General features: G+C 41.4%; 3 protein-coding genes across 3 annotated transcripts; 2 read left to right on the top strand and 1 right to left on the bottom strand.

The window, feature by feature from the left end:
- Nucleotides 1–3,845: 3,845 nt before the first annotated feature.
- Nucleotides 3,846–16,401, bottom strand: LOC5567785 (claspin). Its single transcript, XM_001657638.2, has 6 exons — nucleotides 15,522–16,401; nucleotides 12,087–12,242; nucleotides 10,466–12,026; nucleotides 9,101–10,398; nucleotides 4,095–4,256; nucleotides 3,846–4,024 (listed from the first exon to the last, which is right to left on the bottom strand). Exons 1-6 carry the CDS (start codon nucleotides 16,242–16,244, stop codon nucleotides 3,896–3,898), a joined length of 4,029 nt encoding a protein of 1,342 aa, XP_001657688.2. The 5' UTR covers nucleotides 16,245–16,401; the 3' UTR covers nucleotides 3,846–3,895.
- Nucleotides 4,606–6,540, top strand: LOC5567804 (cytosol aminopeptidase). The gene is made up of 2 exons (XM_001657637.2): nucleotides 4,606–4,983; nucleotides 5,043–6,540. The coding sequence occupies exons 1-2, from the start codon at nucleotides 4,759–4,761 to the stop codon at nucleotides 6,447–6,449; spliced, it is 1,632 nt and encodes a 543-aa protein (XP_001657687.1). The 5' UTR covers nucleotides 4,606–4,758; the 3' UTR covers nucleotides 6,450–6,540.
- A 457-nt stretch (nucleotides 16,402–16,858) lies between the features above and the next one.
- Nucleotides 16,859–20,838, top strand: LOC5567787 (probable cleavage and polyadenylation specificity factor subunit 2). Its single transcript, XM_021856554.1, has 2 exons — nucleotides 16,859–17,150; nucleotides 18,597–20,838. Exons 1-2 carry the CDS (start codon nucleotides 17,002–17,004, stop codon nucleotides 20,785–20,787), a joined length of 2,340 nt encoding a protein of 779 aa, XP_021712246.1. The 5' UTR covers nucleotides 16,859–17,001; the 3' UTR covers nucleotides 20,788–20,838.
- The last annotated feature ends 1,757 nt before the right edge of the window (nucleotides 20,839–22,595 follow it).

Below are 22,595 nucleotides of genomic sequence, written 5' to 3'. Positions count from 1 at the left end.
TATAGAATCAATAGAGATGACGTCATGGATTGCGATTATTTGAGTGATACGGCAAACATTGCCTAATTATTTTCTAAAGGTAATCAACAGAATCACATAAGGCTAATTAAAATAATGCGGACTTTTTAAACCAGCAGAGCAAACGGCCGGCCGTTTGCTCTACTGGTTCAAAAAGTCCGCCTAATTTTAATTAGCCTTATGTGATTCCGCCTTTCGTGTTTCTGCCTTTCGTGATTCCGCCTTTTGTACGAAGTCGCCTTTTGTTAGTTCTGCCTTTCGAAATTCTGCCTTTTATGTTTCTGCCTAACGTAGGACACCCCCAGTCTCATCAGAGGTTGCTCTAGGATTGTCTTTAGAAATTCCTTGCGGATTTAAAAAAAAAAAACAATGGAAAATTCTCTTGACATTTCCCTTGATAAATAACTAGAAAATATCTCTGAAGACTTCCTTGATATTTTTTCAAAAGCAAAATTGGAGTAAATTTTACACTAATTGGTTCAGCAATAAAACAAATGTGTTGCATGCAGCTCCAGCTAAACACCCAATAAAAACAGGGTCAAGGTCAAGGGATTATTACAGTACCTTGAAAGAAAAAAAAAACTACTAATTGAACTTTGACACTTCACTTTTGCAACAAAATAAAACTCACTAGTAAGGCGAGCTAATACCTTTACAACATATTAGAGTTTAAAGGTATTTGCTCGCCTTACTAGTGATTTTTGTTTTTGCAAAAGTGAAGTGTTAAAGTTCAATTAGTAGTTTTTTCTCATAATATTTTCAATTGATATGAAAAATGTCCATGTAGACAAACTTGAACTTTCGAACAATTCAAATTTTGTTCAACAAATAGCTAAACGCAACATTCCTACAGCCATCAGGACACTCTCGTGCCTATTCTGCGCGGCGTGTGAGGTGACACGAGTCGAATGAGGTGACAATTGTCGACTCGCTTCCATTTGATTAACATTAGTCGTCTCACGTCACTCGCGGTGAGAGCGACTCGTCTCGACTCACACGCCGCGCAGAATAAGCACGTCTGGAGACACGAGAAAAATAACACTTTTGCTTTTCATGTAGAAAGTCGCTCTGAAGACACAAAACAAAGAACGAATGCTTGGGCTTCCACAAAGCATTCCACTGCCCAGCAAAATGCGCGAAACAAAACAAATTTCTTCACCGGCGCCACGCAAAAACAATCCAGCTTGCTTGTGCTTTCCGGAACACTCAAGATAATGATAATTTAAATAAAAATTTAAAACTCAAATTGTGTTGCTGCTTCTCCTTTCCAATGGTTTTTATGTGGCCCGCATTGATTATTACGGCCATTAACTTTCCCTGCCCCCGGCTTTGGACTGACTTGCGCTCTTATTGCCCTACCAAAAGCAGCAAAATGAAACATAAAGTTTTGTATGTCGGGTTGTTTGTTGTTACCATCGGAATTTTGATCTATACTAAAATTGTTTCTGCACAATGGTGCATGCCAGACTTGCTAGGCATTTTCAAAAAAGTACTGGCAACCCTAAGCACAGGTGAAATTCAGCTGAGGTGATCCATAAATTTTCGACGAGCGCTGGTTAAATCGAATTGGTATGATTAACTCAATAATGATTAAAATAAATGTATTCGCTCACTTGCCTTGCCTATAATCGAAATAAGTGACCAGATGGTCAAACTATTGAAAAACAATCAACTTTCGATTCAATAATTTTTAATGATTTTGAATAATTTCGCCCGGGAATGTAGGCAGGCACAGATACTACACACGAAATATGAAACAGTTTTTTCCATCTGCAAGATAACTCCAACTTACCAACGACAATCTTTTGTTGTGTACCTTCGATCTTTCTGGACAAACATGGAAAAAGTACCGTAATCCGGGGCATATTGATCACTATTTCACAACTTTTTGTCATGTTTTTCTTTGCAGTTCAAATATTGTCAAATTTATTTCGGTAAAACTAGTACTTCATTGATCTATATCAGAATATGTAGTCGTTTTTTGATGAAATAAATTTTAATATTTCATAAAGTTAGTTTTAATATCAATAATTGAAAATGACACATTGGGGCGAAATTGATCACTATATAATTAAGCATATTTTAGAAAGTAAAATTTACCTATCTACTAAATTTGCGTCTCCTGAATCTGAAAATGATGTCAAAATTCTTTCAACTTGTGTATATCAGTATTTTTTTGCAAAATTAAACATTGTAAATCTGCATAATACGCCTAAATGTATGCAATTTCCCTTGAAATAAGCAGGTTCTTGAACAATAAACGATTTTATATGCAAACAACTATTCTTGTAATGCTGTGCGATTTCAAAAATGAGTTTAGCAGTTCACACTGAAGCTTACACAACATTATTAGCATTCAAAGTTCGCCTGCAGGCTTGGCACTAGCGGATTGTTTAGTACTGACATTATCAACAGTATTACTAACGCCTCAAAAAATGTGAATATTTATATGCAAAACTGACCTTAATAAAAATTAAATAGCCGTATTATCATTAGACATCTATAAACTAGAAAATATGGAATGTTTGTTATGCCAACGAAGTATTAAGTAATTCACCCCAGTGATCAATTTGCCTTCGGATTACGGTACCATAGTTTTCTATGCATTTAATTTTCATTTTTATTAGAAAAAAGTAAAAAGATGGGTATTTAGATACTTTATATTCAATCGTAATTAAATGTGCTCTCGTGACATTACTTGTGAATAAGCATGTTCGTAGAATTGAATAAACTACTATGTAGAGATATTTCCGATAAGTATTGGTGCTTTGTTCAATAGTTTTTTTTTTTTCTTTCATTATTATTGAGATTTTAAGCCCTAGGCTGGTTTAAAGTGTACTTGCGAGGTCTGTATCTGTCTGTCTCCGTGTTGCTTTTGCGGCATTTATTGTTGCAGTTGAGGATACCTCTCGGGGCTCCTCGTCCTACAGATTTCGAAGTAGGTTTGACAGGTAGCAAAGCTACAGGGGCTGCTGCTTTAAGGTTTCTCGTGCTTGGTCTGTGTCTACATTGCGTCATAGATTTTAGCTTCATTCAAAAATTTAAGCAGCTTAGAGAGACAACTGTACTGAGTGCTGTTTGAACACAAACAATGCCGTGTTCTCTTCTAAGAACTCCAGAGTAGTGAATTTGTTCTCTTTGGCTCCAATATTATGGGAGAGTCTGGTATGTCCTGTGCGTAATCGGAAAAGGACAATTTTGTCCCTCCGTGATGCTAGGTCGTCCCATTATTCAACATTGGGTTTGATTTTCCTGGCAAAAGTAGCTTGGTCTACCAACGAAGACAGTTATGAATTTTTAAATTAGCCCAAAAACATATAATTGTTTTGAAGCACACCTAAATTCTCTCCAAATAGACTGAAATTTTGACCAGAAGTTCATTTTGATATGAAAAATCGGAATATTTGTTGACTGGGGAATTTCCAGACATTTTTGAAAATATCAACAGGTCTAATGCGCAGCTCTATGCTCATCTCTCAAAATTACTCACGTCATCGAAAATGGCTGATCCGTCTTGTCCCGTCCTTCTTCTTCTTCTTCTTATAGGCATTGCGTCCACACTGGGACAGAGCCTGCTTCTCAGCTTAGTGTTCAATGAGCACTTCCACAGTTATCAACTGAGAGCTTTCTTTGCCAAAGTTGCCATTTTCGCATTCGTATATCGTGTGGCAGGTACTATGCCCAGGGAAGTCACGGAAATTTTCATTACGAAAAGATCCTGAACCAACAGGGAATCGAACCCATACACCTTCACCATGACTTTGCTTTGTAGCCACGGACTCTTACCACTCGGCTAAGCAATGCGCCTACTTAAAAGAAACACAATCTAATTAACTTATATTTTATATATTCTGTACAAATAGATCAAAATTCTTATCTACATGAGCTGTGCTAGTAGCAGCCTTTTTTTGCTTTCCGCCTTTGGGGACTCGTCAGTCGTTTTCACTTTTTTAGCACTGCTATTTGATTCATTGAGTTCTGCGGCATCCGATGAGCGTTTGGATCCCTAAAATGAAAAGGGTAATCAACATATGTTTCTTACATTACCTACCTACTGTTGGATGACGCGCGCTTACCATTTTATCCACAGCTGGGCTGACGGCGGTGAACACGAAATTTCTACCTTTTCCTGCCGTGGCTGTATTGAGTCCTTCGGTTTCCGGGTTTACTTTGGCTAAATTGGCCAGCCGTTTGAGTGTTTCTGAATCGCGCGTTAAAAAGGATGCTTTACTGTTGCCCTGAAATTCGAAAGAAAAAAATGAATTTGAGTATCGATTAGTGTCGAAACCAGGGTGAGTTCACTTTATTCTTTAGATAAGGATAATTTAAGATTCTGAGCATAGCACGATAAACTGTCGCGCCAACGATCTTGAAAACCTTCAAAAGCGTTTTAGATCGTCGCAGTTGATTCAAAACATTTTAGTCCTCTCAGATTGTAGTCTAATCAATGACGAAAAGAATAGACAATTTTCTTCAAAGATTGCAAAAGTTAAAAATTTTGAATTTTTGACATATAAATTGAATTTATATCTAGTTATTATAGGTACTTGGGAAAAATCCGAACTTAGGTCTTTGAAATAAATCAAATCGTCTTATAACAAATCCAAGCAATCGATGCTTTAAGAACGTCAAAGAAAATTTTCATTCCGTTCAACAAACGCTCAAGCATTCGTCAGCCCATCTAGCGATCCGTCGGAGAAAATCTCGAAAGTCCAGGTACGAATTAACGAAAGCACCGCGATGCCTGTCCACACCTGGCTCTGGGCGCAATCGTTCCACAAAATTCAATTACTGGCGCAATTGCGTTCCATTGTGCCGAAACGCAGTCTTCACGGTCAAACTGTAGTCGGTGCGGAGAAATGTTCCCGACCACCATCCAGAGGATTGGTCCTGGGAGTTTACGCCGATGAGCACGACCGGGAAGACAACGGTCTGCTGACACCAACTGCCGCCAAGTATAACGAGGTATTGTTGATCGGTATTTGATGATTTTTAGTTTTACCTGAACTTTTCCTAATGTCTAGTCCTATACGAACGGGGCCCTGATGGATATGCTTCACCTGGCAGGGCCATTACCGAAACGTGGTCAAACCAGGATTTTCTTCAATCTGGAACCGACCTACTCTGCGGTGGCGGTCTGTGGACTCGGCAATGAATGCCTTGGGTACGATCCGACGGAAAAATTGGACTTGTCGAAAGAAGCAATCCGTATAGCAGCAGCCGCGGGATGTCGTGCTCTGCAAAAGCTGGAAACCAATCGTATCTACGTAGAAGACTTTGGCCACGCTGAGTCCGCAGCCGAAGGCGCTCACATGGGCATGTGGATCAATCAAAAGCTGAAGAAACCGGAAGATCGTAAGTTCATGCCACAACTTCAGTTATACTACGATCCGCAACTGCCCTGCGATGCAAATGGTTGGAAAATTGGCCTTGCCAAGGCAGAAGCACAGAATTTGGCAAGGGAACTGCAGGAAGCCCCAGCGAATCATATGACTCCGACGACGTTCGCCCAAAATGTCGTGCAAATTTTGTGTAATTCAGGTGTCAACGTGGAGGTTAAAGTGAGGAGTTGGGCAGAAAGTCAGGGAATGACCTCGTTCTTAACCGTAGCCAAAGGATCATGCGAACCTCCAATTTTCCTAGAATTGAGCTATTACGGAACCAACCTCAACGAAAGGCCAATTGTGCTGGTTGGACAGGGCAACACCTATGACAGTGGTGGTATCTGTGCCAAGAAGCTTCACGCGCTCAAAGACATGCGAGGGGATATGGCAGGAGCGGCCTGTGTCGTTGCAACATGTCGTGCTATTGCTGCCCTGAAACTGCCCGTCAATATCCGAGCTCTGATTCCACTGTGCGAGCATATGATTGGTTGCAATGCGATGAAAGCCGGAGATGTAATTCCAGTAAAGAATGGAAAGAGCATTGAAGTGGTCAATACCGACTACGAAGGCCCTTTGGTGCTGGTAGATGCCCTACTGTACGCGACCAGCTTTGGACCCAAATACATTGTGGACGTTTCGACGATTTCAGATCACGTCCAAAGTTCGTTCGGAAAAGTGTGCAGCGCTGTGTTCACCAATTCAGAAGACCTATGGCAACGTATCAAGAATGCAGGAGTTCACACCGGCGATCGGGTTTGGCGGCTGCCCCTGTGGGAGTACTTCAGCCAGCAGATGTGCTCGGTAGAGCACGTGGACGTCCAGAACTATGGCAAAGGGGTGGGCGGAGAAGCATGCAAAGCAGCAGCCTTTTTGCGCGAGTTTCTACCCTGCGGTCAGTGGATGCACATCGATGCCCATAACGTAATGACTACCAAGGGCGAGGATTACCCGTATCTACGCCGGGGAATGGCCGGGCGGCCGACGAGAACATTAATTGAGTTTATTGCGCAGGCTTGCTGCAAGGAAAAATTTAGCTCTCATCATTAGGATACATCTTAAAATGTATAGTTACATGTATTCTGGTAGTATTTATTGCAAGTTTATTTTTTGGTGGAATAAATTGTTTGAGTAAAATTTATATTGGTCATTATTCATGTTAAGATTAACTTGCACATAAACTTCACAATTCGCATGGTTGCAAATGAAAACAACTTCTACCCCATTAACTCAAAATTAGGTTAACGCACGAACTCACTTTTGAGTACTTTATTTTTTCCGTGTAGCGAAACCCGTTTTGAATTCCCGTTTACGCCAGCAACACCAAGTGGGCCATGGTTTCGAACGAATGGGAACCGATCGAATGTTTGATCCGCCGTTAACAATAATAGAGGTGAAGGTTACAAATTATCTTAGGAAAACATTTATTCTTGTTTACGAAGGATCAGAACCGGCTGGTCCCAGGCCAAATTCAGAGTTCCCGCAAAATGAGCTTCGCAGCGGTGATTGCAGGTGCTACAAATTCTAACGGATCGAAAATTCTTGCAATTTGGCTAAGAATCGATCGTTTGTTCAGTTGTGCCTCTTGGTTCGTGTTATCTGACACGACGAACGTGAACCTATTTTCTTAAGGATTCCACGAGACGCCCAATGTCTTCATTATCGCGTTTACTGTGGGATCGGTTATGTCTACGCAGCTTTCTCGTTGATTTTCAGCAACCGTAGCCAACAATGCTTCGGAATTCGAACAGAATGTATGCGCCTCGAAACCTCCTCGCTTTAGCAGTCCAATGATTTGATCCTTGAGTTCAATCGCTTCTTCCAAAAATCTTGCTCCAGTAAGTACGTCGTCGATATAGAAGGATTTTATAACCGCCTCGGCAGCAAGCGGGTATTGTTCCTTACGGCCACTGCAAGATGCCGGAGAGCCATTGTTGCCAGAAATGGTAAAGATGCGAGTCCGTATGTTGCGGTTCGCAGATCATAGATGCGGATCGGTTGATTCTGCCTTTCACGCCATAGTATCCTTTGGTATCGGACATTGTCTTCATGTATCTCCTCCTGCCGATACATTTTTGGAATGTCGGCAGAGAAAGCGAATTTGTATGACCGAAAGTTTAGCAATATCAGGTGAAAGTTCACTTCCCCATGGTTTCTTTCATACTAATCTGACACATCTACCCTTAGTGGAGTTATCTAATAATTCTGAGCGTTGCCTCTTTTCACGTGTCGTGGACTCCTCTGGTACCTCTTTGATTGAAGCATTGAACATTTTCCTTGATGATGAGCCCGATAAGCGTCATCCCGGCTATAATGCACACGGCCTCTTTAGATACCGTTCGGTATGCACTTGCTACTCTTAAGCACATGATCCTGTACGTGCTTTCCAACCACTTTAGGTTTCTGTTCGTTCTAAGCGCTTTTGACCAGATTGGTCCTTCATACCTTAGTATGGATAGCGCCACGCTTGCCAGGAGCTTGCGTTTGCTGGGGCAATTACATTAGACATCATCGCCGTAGATGCTCTTTTACAAGGCATATTCAACGTGACTAGCGAAGCTGAGCTTGTCATCGATCATTACCCCAAGATGCCTAAGAGATCGCTTGAACTCTATGGTGCAATCACCTACCGAGATAAGTGCCCGTTGCTCGGACTTGCGGTTGTTGACCACCACCACCTCAATCTTGTGACGGGCCAGTCCTAGTTTCCTAGACATTATCCATTCCTCAACTATGGAGATAGATTGCACTGTTGTCAACTCTACTTCCTCCATCGATTCACCATAGACCTCACCCTAGTTGGCGAAGCCAACAATCTATACACCCGTCGGAAGGGGCAGCTTCAGTACGTCATCGTACATCGCATTCCATAACAGCGGGCCCATGATTGAACCTTTTCTGTCCCTGTGTCATACAGTAGAATCATACCATCAAAATAACTTGCTAGAATCTTACACAACTGCACCGGTACCAACATTTGAGTATTTTTTTAACTCTTTTTTAGTTATTTTTCTCTCCCTATTACTACATTCGCTCCTTTTATTGTTGTCAGAGCGAAAAGCAAAACAATCCAAAAACCGAACCGTAGTGCGTTACCTCAAATTTGAGTAAGAGGCAAAGTACTGGAAGTTGAGGTATTTGATCTGCCGGTTGAGTGAAAAGAGTGAAAAGAACTTAGCCAGTAGATAACTTCTACCCAATAAATTCAAAATTATGAATTCCCGAAATTGAGTGAAATGAACTCACTTTTGAGTACTTCATTTTTTCCATGTAGGTCTATAGGGAAAGCGGGGAAAGCATAAAGCTATCATTACACGTTATGCCAAATGTGCAAATTTATGGCCAGGAATGAAACAACAGACAAAAATCGGGTTTAACTCTGAAAAATCTTTGCGATGAAAACATTTTGTTACAAGCTAAATATGTCATAGTGTACTGCAAGCTGAATTGATTTTCAAGCGATTTGAGAGGGAATCTGAAAATAATAAGATGAGGAATGTAAATGGGTTACAGATAAGTGTACAATCAACCCTAAAACCACTTATTCTGCAGAATTTGTCCAAGTGGCGTAGTAATGCCACACTGCAGAAGAAGTTAACTAGTACATATATTTATCTGTCCCCGCATAGGTACAGACGTTGCTAGGATAGGCCAATTATCTTTATCTTTGAATGCTTACAATAACAATTCTGATTACTTACCAGCAAACTTGTAGACTGTTTAATTAGAAAACAGGATTCTTGCGGTTTATTGCTGGCTTCAACAGTCTTTATCTGTCGAACAACAGTTAGTTTCCGCTTCATCACCAACGTGGATTGATTATCAGCAATGGGATTATTCTCCACGTCCTCCTGGACAGATTGATCTCCCAGTGACCCACTCAAATCAATCGAATCCAAATCGATTTTTTTCTCCTTAAGCAACATCTCGCGTTCAAATCTCATTTTGCGCCACTGAGCCTCCGTCTCACCGTCACTTTCTTCGCCCTCGGCCTTCTGTTCATCTTTTCCCTTGTTATCGTAATCCAAAGTAAAAGTTGTTTCCACATTGCGCCATCGGAATTGCCTCTCTCGACCTACGCCATCTTTCTCTTCATCTTCGAAGAACATGTCCTGCAATGTCTTCACCTCTTTTTTATCCTGCTCCAATATCCTCCGCATATGGATCCGCTCCAACTCTTCCTGCAACTTTTCTTGATCGAACTTTTCCTCGTCACCAAGCTCAATATCGTACCGATCGAGATCCTTTTCGTCCTCATCCGCGCTGCCCCATTCCGACTCCGACAGTTCGGCTTCATTCTCCACAAAAGTTTTGGCCACCTTCTCTTTGTCCTTCTTGGTCAGCACTACTTCGACTTCATTCTCTTCCGAATCGTAGTCCACGAACCGTTCTGGCTCGTCTTCATCCTCTGCCACTTCTCCATCGTCTGCATCACCGATTTCATCCGCCTCGGATTCCATTTCACTTTCTTCGTCGTCTGATATATTGAGCTTTCGTCGTTTACGTTTCTTTTTCGTCTTTTCTTCCTCGTCTTGTTGTAAATTTTCCTCGTCCGAAGAAGCTATGACCAACTTTCCATTGGTGGTCACCTCTGATGGTAGAGGTTGTTCTGCCTCAAGGTCTGACGTTTGTCGCTGAGTAGCAAACGTTCCCGAGCAGAGCGCTATCAACTCACCATCGTCAACCTGTTGATTGCCATGCTGTGTAAAAAGGGCAGCAGTTGTAATAGGTTGCTCACTTTCTGCCGTCATGCGATCACTTTCGGTGAGGATAAAATCGGAAGGAGTCGTCATTGCTTGGGTAGTGGCTATTGACTCGGAGTTCGATAGCGGTGGACGAGCTTGCGTTGCTTCGAACCGGCCGGAACACAATGCTAAGAGGTCTTCATCATCCGCATGGGCATTAGCAGATTCCTGTTCTTCAGTGTCCTTCCATAGTAGCGTCATATTTTCGCCGGTTTCGAGATTGTTACGATCGGAGAGAGTGAATTTCTCATTACCTGTAAGAAAAGATATTTATTGCCGTCGAAATGTAAAATACATCGTTTTTTTTTTCAATAGACCTACCTTCTAGAGTAGAAAACAATTCCTCGGTAGTCGTTCTTTCTACAGTCTTCGTTTCATTCGCCTTTGATTCTTTTTCTAGAACTTCTTCATCTGAATCTTCAAATGCTGCAATGATTCGGCTCTTTCTTTTCTCCTTATCAGGAATGGCAGATTCGTCTTTGGATTCTTGCTCACTGTCTTCATCGCTTGATTCTTCATTCGATTCTTCGCACTCAGCTGCTTGATTTACCAATGCCCCATCGTCTTCTTCGTCATCTTCGTCTACTTCCGCTTCGTCGTCAAGCAGGTCACATCGCTTACTCTTACTAACTTCCTCTTCATCATCATCATCATTATCGTTGCATTCTGTTTCGTCCTCATCATCATCTTCAGCTAGTCCGCCATCGGCAATCAATGCTTCTTCCTCATCCTCCTCGTCGTCATCGATCTTCTTCACCGATTGCGTCTCTTGTTGTTTCTTTAAAAGGCTGTTTCGTCGCGCTTGTTCCATCTTTTCCCACAAGCTTTGTTTAAGTTTCATGTAAGCTGCACCCGGAACTGGCTCTTTTCCATTTGGATCGCGCTCTTCTTGCTCCAGATCCAGCTTTACCGTATTCATTTCCACCACTCCTTTGTCGGTGCTGAGAATGTCCACACTGGTAGCTTTGTGTGCCTTTTTCCCACTGCATTTCACAAAGCGTTGAAGAAGCAATTCAGGTCCTGAAGGCGTTTTTGGCAAGACGTCTCCCGTGTCCAAATCAATCATCATGTCCGGATCGCCTGTAAGTGCTGGACATGCCTTGAACGAACCTTCCATCAAAAGTTCTGCCTTTATCTGTGCCAGTTTAGAAGGCGTTGGTTCCGGGAACGGGTCGTAATCAATTACCGGCTTTTGATTGCTTGGTCCAGCAACAGGTTCATTGTCTGCCGGTGCTTGTATGTTTTCAGGCTCCACTTGAGAAGCCAAAAGCGATTCCACGTTTTCGCTTGTTTTATTGACGAGAGCGTCCAAAGCGTCGTCCTCCGTATCTGATACTCGAAGGCTTTCGACTAGTTCAGTATCCATTGGCGCGATTGCCACCGAAGCTGGTTCATCACCATTTGATGCATTCACAATCACATCACCTTCGGTTGAAACGGGATCATTTGTATCATGCTTGTTTCCTTCAGAGCTGGCAGGTACCATCGCTTTGTCAATGGGTGTTCCTTCTTCTGCGGGTTTCATTTCGACATCAGGTTGTTCGCCCTTTTCGGGTTTCTCTTGTTCGTTCGTATCTTCATCGCTTTCGCTTTTGAAGAACTCCAATGCTTCCTTCTCACGTTCTTCCAGTTGTTTTGCATAGGCTGCCAACTGTTCTGGGGTCATTTTTATGGCCGCGGCAGCTTTTCTACGTCCCATTGACACATTTGCTGCGGATGCTTTGCTCACCACTGGTTTTAGTATTGTTCTACGGCTTAGGAATTCTTGAAGCGTATGCTGCTTAGGACGGTGATAGGGGACTGAAATAGCCGCTTCTCGGGCCATGCGTTGTGATTCGCTTTGTATGACTTGCATCTGCTCCATCGCTGCTTTGGCAGACATCTAAAAGTTTAAGAAATATTTAGTGTAACTTCATTTCGTTCAAATTTGATTGTAACATACTCGTTGCGGCTTGTCATGTGAACTATTCTTGGATTTATGTTTTTTCTGCCTTCTATCATCTGTCTCACTTCCGCTACCACTGTTTTGGCTTCCAGAGCTGTTATCTCCGTCTGAAGCTGCTGGACGGCTCTCATCGTCGCTAAAATCTAAGTTCAACTAAAAAAATTAAAATTACATTAATGTAAACATGAGAACTTAAGAGTAATTCTCACGGTCTCACCCCACTATTTAAACTAGGTCTTTCAAAATGTTCATAATTATTATGGCTTGAAAGCTCTTGTCAACTTAGTAGATAAACTGCATTCGGTTGGTCCTATATTGCCTATAAAAGCATAATTATCCCATATGATCAAACCAAAACCGTTTTTCATCGCAACATTCATGTTTCAACATATGCTTTACTATGCATAGAAAAATTCACGCACTTAGTTTGAAAATGTTGATAATAGGAACATGGGGGACTATTATTATTCAATTATCATGTCATAAAGGTTACCCAAGTAATACAAAAAATAAAAGATCTTCAGAAACAAAAGAATCGCAAAAATGAAGATCAATAAATTTCTCCGTCATGCAAAAGGTACATCTGCTGTTTTGAGTCGGAGGTTTAACAAACGTGACAAAACATTGAATATAAAAAAGTCAAGATCGTAAATCATTTCAAACTTAAAATATGGTCAGAAAATTTACGGCGAAGCATATTTCGTGTCAGGTGGAAATCTAAGATCGACGCCAATCGATTAAAACACGTTGCAGACCATGAACAGCATTGCTCAATCCATAATTGGTGCGACTTGGTGAGGCTTCCATCCTCATCATCGAACTATTCCGTAATGGACAAGGTTGCACGTTGAGATGCATTAGTTGCAGGATAGCTTCGCAATCGATTCTTCCGTTTAGAGTATCGACAACGGTTAAAGCTCTACAAACGTCTCTTCGAATCCGCAAAGGTTGCAAGTCGATCAGTTGACAGTGGCTCTCGTAACTCGGAAGGCGTAAAGGGTCTCTCCAAGGTAGCCTCCGAAGTGCAAAACGAAGAAATCTTCGTTAAACTGATTCGATTCGCTCGCATCAGTTGTTGTAGTTCGGACTCCAGACCGCAGACCCATAATATTGCTTATATTTTCATATGTCTGAACCAGAGGTATTTTTTAGATTTTCTTATTTATATGGTATATTCAGTCAATGCTCTCTTGTTAAATTTAAAGCTTACGAGAGAATTTTCGTATTTTTTCAAGCTTAGTGTTCCACCAAGGCACGTTAACTTATTTTCCTGGGTAGACTTTTTGTGCTGATTCGAACAGCTCTGAAATAATTGAGGTTGAAAGATGTTCTATCGAAACTTTGTCAACTGGTAGAACAATCTCCTAACCAGATCTTGCAGACGTAATCTTTACAAATGCAATAGTGAAACCCGTTATTAGGTATTTTCAGTCGAGAGTGGACTGAATATTCCCAGCACTAATTCAAAACGTAGAAGCAGAGTTGATTCCATCTCTTATTGAGATGTTTAGGGGCAAGCTTAAGATTATACTATGTTTCATTTGTTAGAAGAGCAGTGAAAGTTATCTTTATTCCTAAAATTGGAAAGCGAGATAGTGTGCATCCAAAATCATATAGACCTATTAGTCTCTCGTCAATTTATGGAAAAAAAGTGTTGTATGATTTTATGAATTCACCATACATGGCTGAAGTGCCCATTATCTTCTTCTTGGCATCACGTCCCCACTGGGACAAAGCTTGCTTCTCAGCAGCTCAGTGTTCAATGAGCACTTCCACAGTTATTAACTGAGAGCTGTCTTTGCCAAAGTTGCCATTTTCGCATTCGTATATCGTGTGACAGGAACGATGGTACTCTAGGCCCAGGAAAGTCAAAGAAATTTCCATTTCGGAAAGATCCGGAACCGACCGTACCCAGACATCTTAACCTTTCGGTTGTCGCGCGAATTTTTGTAACGCGAGTAGTCGCGCGTTGTACTTTGTACAACACCCTTGGTTTTGTGAATATCCCAGGAGTATGAACACTTAGAAAGATGACGTCTTCGGCAAAATTGTTCAGTAGTTCAAGGGCTATCATTATTTGAGCCATAAAATTCGAGATTTGGCCGCTAGGCGGCGCTAGTGAGCATGAAACTTTTGTTTCGCAGATCTCAGGATCCTGACCACTTAGAAAGATGACGTCTTCGGCAAAGTTGTTCGGTAACTCAAGGACTATCATTGTTTGAGCTAATTGATTCAAAATTTTGCCACCAGGCAGTGCTAGTGAGCGTAAACTATTTGTTTCGCAAATATGTCAGGAGCCTGATAACTTAGAAAGATGGCGTCTTCGGCATAGTTGTTCAGTAGCTCAAATTCTTTCTTTGTTTAATCCTTAAAGTTTGAGATTTTGTAAAATAATGATTATCCCTGAGCTTCTGAACAACTTTGCCGAAGGTGCCTGTCTAAAAAGTCAAGATCCTGCAGTATCCGTAAAACAAAAAATTCATGCTCACTAGCGCCGCCTGGTGGCAAAATATCCTATTTTTTGGTTCAAATAATGATAGCCCTTGAGCCACTGAACTACTTTGCCGAAGACACTATCTTTCTAAGTGGTCAGGTTCCTGAAACATCTGCAAACAAAAGTTTCATGCTCACTAGTGCCGCTTAGTGGCAACATTTTGAATTAACTAGCTTGAACAATGATAGTCCTTAACATACTAAACAACTTTGCCGAAGACACCATCTTTCTAAATGGACTGGCTCCTGAGAAATCTGCAAAACAAAAGGAAAACTTTCATGCCCTCTAGTGCCACCTAGCGGTCAAATTTCGAATTAAATGAGGTACCATCAGATAGCGCTTCAACTTAAGAACAACTTTACTAAAGACCCCAAGTTTCTATATTATCTGGATTTTGAGATATAACGATGTGGAACTGTGGTTTCCTTGAACTGTATATAGTGCGTCCATTATTATGCGACTTCCATGTACATTTGTTGGTTTTACCGTATTATAAAGGGCCGTACTGTAAATAAAAACTGTCGAGTGTTGTTCTTAAGAAGATTCTTGAGGAATACATTTTGGTTTGGTGTAGATAGATATCTTTGTTGCAAAATGATAGCATATAAATCACAACTGTTGTACAAAGTACAACAGCGCGACAGCCCGAAGGTTAACCCTTCAGTCGTCGCGCGGTTGGCCACCGTCAGAACCACCACGCTGATGCTATGTACGATAAGCGAGGTTTTATCACCAATGTTGTACAAAATACAACAGCGCGAGGACTGAAGTGTTAAGCATGGCTTTGCTTTGTAGTGTAGCTGCGGACTCTAACCACTAGGCTAAGGAAGATTGAATGCTGTTGTGTAAATTATTTTAACATTTTGAAAGACCAAGAGTTTTAATAGCAATTAATAGTGAGCGGGTTTCGACGAGAATTTCTCCTGTTACATACTCACACTGGACAGCAAATCCTTAGGATCACCCTTCTTGGCATTAGTTTTGCCCTGATCCCGTTCTTTCTTCGTTTTGAGCTTTTTCTTCTTTTGCGTCTTTGTTTCACCATCCGAATCATTTGCCGGACTAGCCGAATCCGAGTCGATCAACGACTTAAATCTGCTCATGGATGTTTCGATTTTTTCACCAATGGCATCGATTTCCGCATTCTGCTTCTTCAACTGGTCTTTGTCGGATTGTTCCGACCCATCATCGCTATCGATAATGTTGGATACCTTTTTGGCGGGAGCACTCGATCTAGTCTGTTCTTCCTCCGAGTCGGTATCAATGAGTTGTGAAATCTTTTTACGACTTCTGATATTTGGGGATTTATCCTCCTCGTCATTGCTATCGTCAAAAGTCGACGGCTTTTCTGAACCCTCATTCTGTCCATTGCTCGGTTCCATTCCGACCTGGGAAACGGTTATCGATTGAGGATCATTGCTCGAACCAGTTTCATTTATGGTCCCTGATTCTGCCTTCGGTTGTTCCTGCTCTGCTGAACATTGTTCTTCTTCGTCATCGGAATCCTCCAGACGGAGCGTATCATTGTCATTCAGATCTGAATCTGATCCACCGTAGGTCAGAGTCATTTGCGAATCCGATTCGCGATGTTTTGATTCTTCGTCATGCAGATCTATGTGGGGATTACTGCTACGAGAGCTTTGATTCGAATCCTCATCCATCTTTTGTCTATTGCTGTAGGTCCTCCGAGGACCTGTGTATACTTTCGTGGACTTTTAGGTTGGATTCACAAATATAATTTAACAAAAACTATTAATTTTAAGCGAAAATTAAACTACACTTTCTGCACTGAGCAGCGATACGATTTCGCAGTTTTCCCGCCACAAACGGGAACTCACCACAGCAGCTTTTGTGAGTGCCGGGAGTCCCGGCCCAGGAACCTCATTCATAAGCCCTTCAGATTCGTTCGAAGCATAAAAAAATGACATTTTTGCATGACGCGAATGAGCGATGGAAAGAAAAACGTCAAAAAATTCCAAACCACCACCACCTGCCAACGTATTTTGACAGCTATGGACCAATGCACGGGTTCATTATTTGACGTTTTAGCGGTGCCGTGTTATTTACGTGACCATGGCAACGAATGAATTTAGCACCGCTCAAACGTCAGATTAGTGAACTCGTGCATCGGTCCATGGACCAATGCACGAGTTCACTAATTTGACGTTTAAGCGGTGCCGAATTCACTTGTTGCCATGGTCACGTAAATAACACGGCACCGCTCAAAAGTCAAATAGTGAATTCGTGCATCGGTCCATAGCTATAGCTGTCAATATACTTAGACCACCGGCGACATCGAAAACAGAAGCGCGCTATTTATCTGTAGAAATTGGTTTAATTTTTTCCTAAATTATCCGCGAAAAGCAGCCAAAAGTGAACTAAAATTGTGTGCAATCGACGTGAAATCACCCGACGGAAATGACGTCCATCATTAAACTGCACGCCATTTCCGGCGCAATGGATGAATCGCCACCGTGTTACATTCTGCAAGTGGACGAGGTGCGTTTCCTGCTGGACTGCGGATGGGACGAGAAGTTCGATCCGAACTTCATCAAGGAGCTGAAAAAGTAAGCATTCGTTTTCGTTTAGGTAGTTGCGTGTCTCTGCAATCGATTTGTAATTTGTTATTTTTTTCGTTCATGCAACGTAAGCCTGTTAGTTAAATACTTTTGATCAGGTCAAGGAAAATTCCCCTAAAACCCGTCGACCAGAATTACCATTCCCCATAAATCCGAGAGCCGGATCCTATTTTTGACACTTTTGATTCACTGGCTGGATTGGTACCAATTGGCTCGTAATTGGCACCAACATGCTACCATTGAAGTACTTATTGCCAAGTTTCAGAAACATTGGCCCCCCACTTCAAAGTGATTTATATATCTATAGATATGCCTGTAGTAGTAGTTCTGTAACCTGCATCTAAGTTTTTGAATGATCTTGTTAAAAGCATTTTTTGGAGCTCCATCGTATTCATGAATCCTACGATAATAAGTCCCCCCCTCCTTGGTTATGTGACCTTGCGCGATGGGAGGGCATAATCCATTAGCCCAGTACCAAACAAAAAGTGACTTCAAAACTTCAAGTATTACCTAGTCATTAAAAAGACGAGAATTGAACGTTCTATGTGTATATATATAGGTTACTATTTTATATTTTTGATTTCAGTCAAGAAAAAAAAACTCGTAGTTCATCAAATACATGAACTCCGGGAAACTAACTCATAATAGATTTTTTAGCGAAATTCTTGTTCAAGCAAAAATGCATTGCAGATTTCGAAGTAGATGAACAAGACGAACTACGTGAAGCATTTTTGAACAAAGCTGTGGAATTTCATGTTTTTCACTTCAATAACGTTCATTCGGGAAAATGGACCTTCCATCAAATCGCTATCGTTTTTAAATTCGACCGCAATCTATATAATTAATATTTTTTATCTATCATGGTCAAAAGATGCTTGGAAATGACATTTGTGCTACAATTTGTCGACATAGACTACAGCATTGCTCAGTATGTTATTTACAAGAAGTGCATTCATGTACGTACAACATATATTTTCATGTCGCTTCTCCATGCGTAAACAAGAATCCGAATTTCTCAGGACTAGAGGCTGACTATACAAACACGACAACGGGAGGGAAACTGAAGCAAAAACAATTTAATAAAACTACGCTGCACAATATTCAAACAAAATAGTGTTAAAACGGGCTACATAGCCTATTCCGTCTAAATATTGGCAAACGTGGAGGTAAAATTTGTACTACGGGGTCCAGCACAGACAAATGAGCTGTCATGCAGCTCCAGCTGAATACTCCATAAAAACACATTGCTTCCCTTTGATTTACTAGTGATTTTTAGTATTTAGTAGCCTTACTAGTGATTTTTTGGTATTTCCTTTTTTTCTATTGCAAAAGTTAAGTGAAGTGTTGAATTTCAATTAGTGTTTTTTTTTTAAACATACATCATATATGTAAAAACTGTAGACTTATTTGAGTAAACATCTGTCTTATTTCCAGGTATGTCCACACGATAGACGCCGTGCTGCTGTCCTATCCGGATGGGCTCCATCTTGGTGCCCTTCCGTATCTGGTCGGCAAGCTGGGTCTGAACTGCCCGATTTACGCAACGATTCCAGTGTACAAGATGGGTCAAATGTTTATGTACGATCTGTTCATGTCCCACTACAATATGTACGACTTCGATCTGTTCACGCTGGATGACGTGGATGCGGCATTCGATCGGATCATTCAGCTCAAGTATAACCAGAGCGTTTCTCTGAAAGGAAAGGGATATGGCATAACCATCACCCCATTGCCAGCTGGGCACTTGATTGGAGGCACCATTTGGAAGGTGATGAAGGTCGGCGAGGAGGACATTGTGTATGCAACTGATTTCAATCACAAGAAGGAACGACATCTGAACGGTTGTGAGCTGGAGAAGTTACAACGACCCTCACTGTTGATTACCGATGCCTATAATGCAAAGTATCAGCAAGCACGGCGCAGGGCTCGCGATGAGAAGTTCATGACGAATATTCTACAAACTTTGAGAAACAACGGAAATGTTCTGGTGACCGTCGACACGGCTGGACGAGTTCTAGAGTTGGCACACATGCTGGATCAGCTGTGGAAGAACAAAGAGTCTGGTTTGATGGCATATTCGCTGGCGTTGCTGAATAATGTAAGCTACAACGTTGTTGAATTCGCAAAAAGCCAAATTGAGTGGATGAGCGACAAGCTGATGAAGAGTTTCGAAGGCGCACGAAATAATCCATTCCAATTCAAGCATCTGCGGTTGTGTCACACCATGGCCGAGTTGGCCAAAGTTCCGAGTCCGAAGGTTGTCTTGGCAAGTTCTGCAGATATGGAGAGTGGATTCTCGAGAGAACTCTTTGTTCAATGGGCAAGTAATGTGAACAACAGCATCATCATAACCTGCAGATCCTCGCCCGGTACGTTGGCCAGAGATCTGATTGAGAATGGCGGCAATGGGCGTAAGATAGAACTGGATGTGAGAAGACGTGTTGAGTTGGAGGGAGCCGAACTGGAGGAATACATGCGAACGGAAGGGGAGAAACACAACCGGTCGATCATCAAAAGCGATATGGACCTGGACAGCAGTTCCGATTCCGATGACGAGCTAGAAATGAGCGTCATCACGGGGAAACACGACATAGTTGTACGCCCGGAAGGGCGTTCTCATACCGGATTCTTCAAATCAAGCAAAAAGCAGTATGCAATGTTTCCGTTCCACGAGGAAAAAATTAAATTTGACGAATATGGGGAAATAATCCAACCGGATGACTACAAGATGATCGATTTGGGTCCAGACGGTGGCTTCGAAGATAACAAAGAAAATCAAATCAAACCCGAGGACATCAAAAAGGAAAAGGACGAAGAACTGTCGGTTTTAGATAAACCTACGAAATGTATCAGCAGCCGTAAGTTGGTGGAAGTCAACGCTCAGGTGCAGTTTATCGATTTTGAGGGCCGTTCGGATGGGGAGTCTATGTTGAAAATCTTATCGCAACTTCGTCCTCGTCGAGTTGTGGTGATACGCGGATCGCCTCAAAATACCGCCCATATTGCAGAACATTGTCAGCTGAACATTGGCGCCAGAGTGTTCACCCCAAATCGAGGTGAGATAATTGATGCTACCACCGAGACTCACATCTATCAGGTGCGGCTGACGGAGGCGTTGATTTCTCAGTTGGAGTTCCAAAAGGGCAAGGACGCGGAAGTGGCTTGGATTGATGCGCAGATTGTTATTCGTAACAAGCAGTTCAGTGCACAAGGGGCGGAAGATGAGATTACTGGTCCCCTGAGTGGTATGACGAACAATGCAACCACGAACAACGCAATTGCCGCTGCTACAGCAGCTGCTTCGGATACGCCGATGGATGTCGATCAGGTTGAGGGTAACGATGACAAAAGCGATCGACAGATTTTGACGCTTGAACCAATGAAGAACGATGAATTGCCGGCACACCATTCGGTGTTCATCAACGAGCTCAAGCTGATCGACTTCAAGCAGGTTCTCATGAAGGCCAATATCAGCTCAGAGTTTTCGGGTGGTGTCCTTTGGTGTAACAACGGAACGGTAGCTTTGCGACGAGTGGATACGGGCAAGGTTACGGTCGAAGGATGTTTGTCAGAGGAATACTATAAAATTCGAGAACTATTGTACGAACAGTATGCTATTGTTTAATGATGAATAATAAATAAAATATTCATAAACAGTAGATCCATTATTTTTTAAGTTTGTCTTTTCACATTAAATTCTTACCTCAAAACAAATAGGTAGGTATCACATTTTGTATCATACTAGTGTATCTGCAATGGAGGATTTGTATGGAATTTTCGAAAATTCGCAAAATTCATTTGATTTTCGTTAGATTTAAGGTTAAAGATGATGAGAACTTCCTACTAAAACAGGAAAAACAAAAGAATACCCGTAAAACTGACTTGGGACTACGGTACCTTGTGATAATAATTAATCATGCAAATTGCTGGAAGCTGCTGCATATCCCAATGTTCCCTATCTAAGCTGCTTGTTCATCGAAGGGAATTGAATCTGCCTTCGGGGTTGTCCAAGCACGCTAGGTCTGAACCAGACGATTATAAAAATCTATACCTTTTTTCGCGTTGGAGTTCAGTATTTGGGTTACGTTTGCATAATCGGAAGGTTTTAAAATGTTCCATCGTAAAAAATTTGGATTTTTTCCAGTTCTTAGATTTTTTTTTATTCTAAATTATATGAAAATCCCGTTTTATTTTTGACACATTTCAGCCCATACCCATGCATGGAAAAAAATCACCGATAGAGTATTTTAAAATCTTCCGACCATAAAAATATAGACCAAATACTGATCTCTTGCGAGAAAAAATCCTATATAGCTTGCCACATGATTATTTGCTCGAATTTTGCGATAAATTGTTTCGATAACTTTTATGCATGGAGAATGTAGAAGACCTTTTAATTATGGATTGTAGGCGAAAAAATCCAGTGTTCGGCTTTCGAAGCGTCCGGCCAGGTTGGCCCACGCCAAGAGCGCCAGCTTGAAAGGGGGTGCATAAATGCACTATGGACTTGGAAAAGTTGGAGAAACGTGTTAAATAAGAGTGCATCTCTCTCTAGTTACAATTACACGCAAAAAAATTGTGCGGTAAAAATTACCATTTTAGGGGGTTAACTTAAGGCGAAGTAGGCCGTCATTGAAATTTGTATGTGTCGTTGATGATTGTTGCTTATTCATCTCATGATTTCGAATCAAAGAAAATCATTTGTTTTTGCACTGACACAGCTGAAAAAGAATCAGCATGCTTTATGCATGTTAGCGCGTACAGTGATAGTTTTTCAAGTCAATATAAACTATCAAGACTGAGTTTTATCACTTTGAAGAGCAAGCTGAAAAGTCATCATTGTTGCCAAAACGAATGACGGGCTACTTAGCCTTAAGCGCTCGTACCGGCAATTTTCAGCAGACCAGAAATGCGCTTGATCTTAACATGTCTGTAGTCGAAATCAGATTGTTGCAATTTTGTTCTGTCAAATGTACCAGTAATGCGGTGGGGTGTACCGTAAACATAGTAAATTGGCCTGAATTTCCATGGTAGTTTTAAGAATGGGCGTAGTCAGCTAAAATAGTTATTATTACCACAGAATTTTTTCCGTGTACAAATAACATATTTTATTTATTTTAATCCTGAAAATAATTTTCAAACAAAAATGACTAAAAATTCAAAACAATTCAGGAAAAAAACTACGGAATGTTTAACAAGTTCCAATAGAAAATTAGACTCCCGGAAAATTTGGCCAGTTTTTCACATAAACTCGAGAAAGATTCTTGGGCATGGTACTCGAAGTACCTACCTTCTATAGCAATGTCATAAAATACGAACTAAATTCTTACATACAATCTTGAGCAGGTCTTCAACATAATCCAACATGGATTTAGGGCATATTTTTGAGCGGAATCTGCGTAGACGGAATTTTGTCAGTTTCGGCAGTCGGAA

This window comes from Aedes aegypti, chromosome 1, assembly GCF_002204515.2.
Source record: "Aedes aegypti strain LVP_AGWG chromosome 1, AaegL5.0 Primary Assembly, whole genome shotgun sequence".
Taxonomy (NCBI): domain Eukaryota; kingdom Metazoa; phylum Arthropoda; class Insecta; order Diptera; family Culicidae; genus Aedes; species Aedes aegypti.
Note: the sequence above shows the minus strand (reverse complement) of the source record. Positions and strands in the feature narration are given on the sequence as shown.

Coding starts and splice junctions, on each gene's coding strand:
- LOC5567804 (XM_001657637.2), top strand. CDS start 4,759: ATGCCTGTCCACACCTGGCTCTGGGCGCAATCGTTCCACAAAATTCAA. Junction 4,984..5,042: donor CTGCCGCCAAGTATAACGAG/GTATTGTTGATC, acceptor CCTAATGTCTAG/TCCTATACGAACGGGGCCCT.
- LOC5567787 (XM_021856554.1), top strand. CDS start 17,002: ATGACGTCCATCATTAAACTGCACGCCATTTCCGGCGCAATGGATGAA. Junction 17,151..18,596: donor TTCATCAAGGAGCTGAAAAA/GTAAGCATTCGT, acceptor TCTTATTTCCAG/GTATGTCCACACGATAGACG.
- LOC5567785 (XM_001657638.2), bottom strand. CDS start 16,244: ATGGATGAGGATTCGAATCAAAGCTCTCGTAGCAGTAATCCCCACATA. Junction 12,243..15,521: donor CTAAGGATTTGCTGTCCAGT/GTGAGTATGTAA, acceptor TAATTTTTTTAG/TTGAACTTAGATTTTAGCGA. Junction 4,257..9,100: donor AACAGTCTACAAGTTTGCTG/GTAAGTAATCAG, acceptor TTCGAATTTCAG/GGCAACAGTAAAGCATCCTT.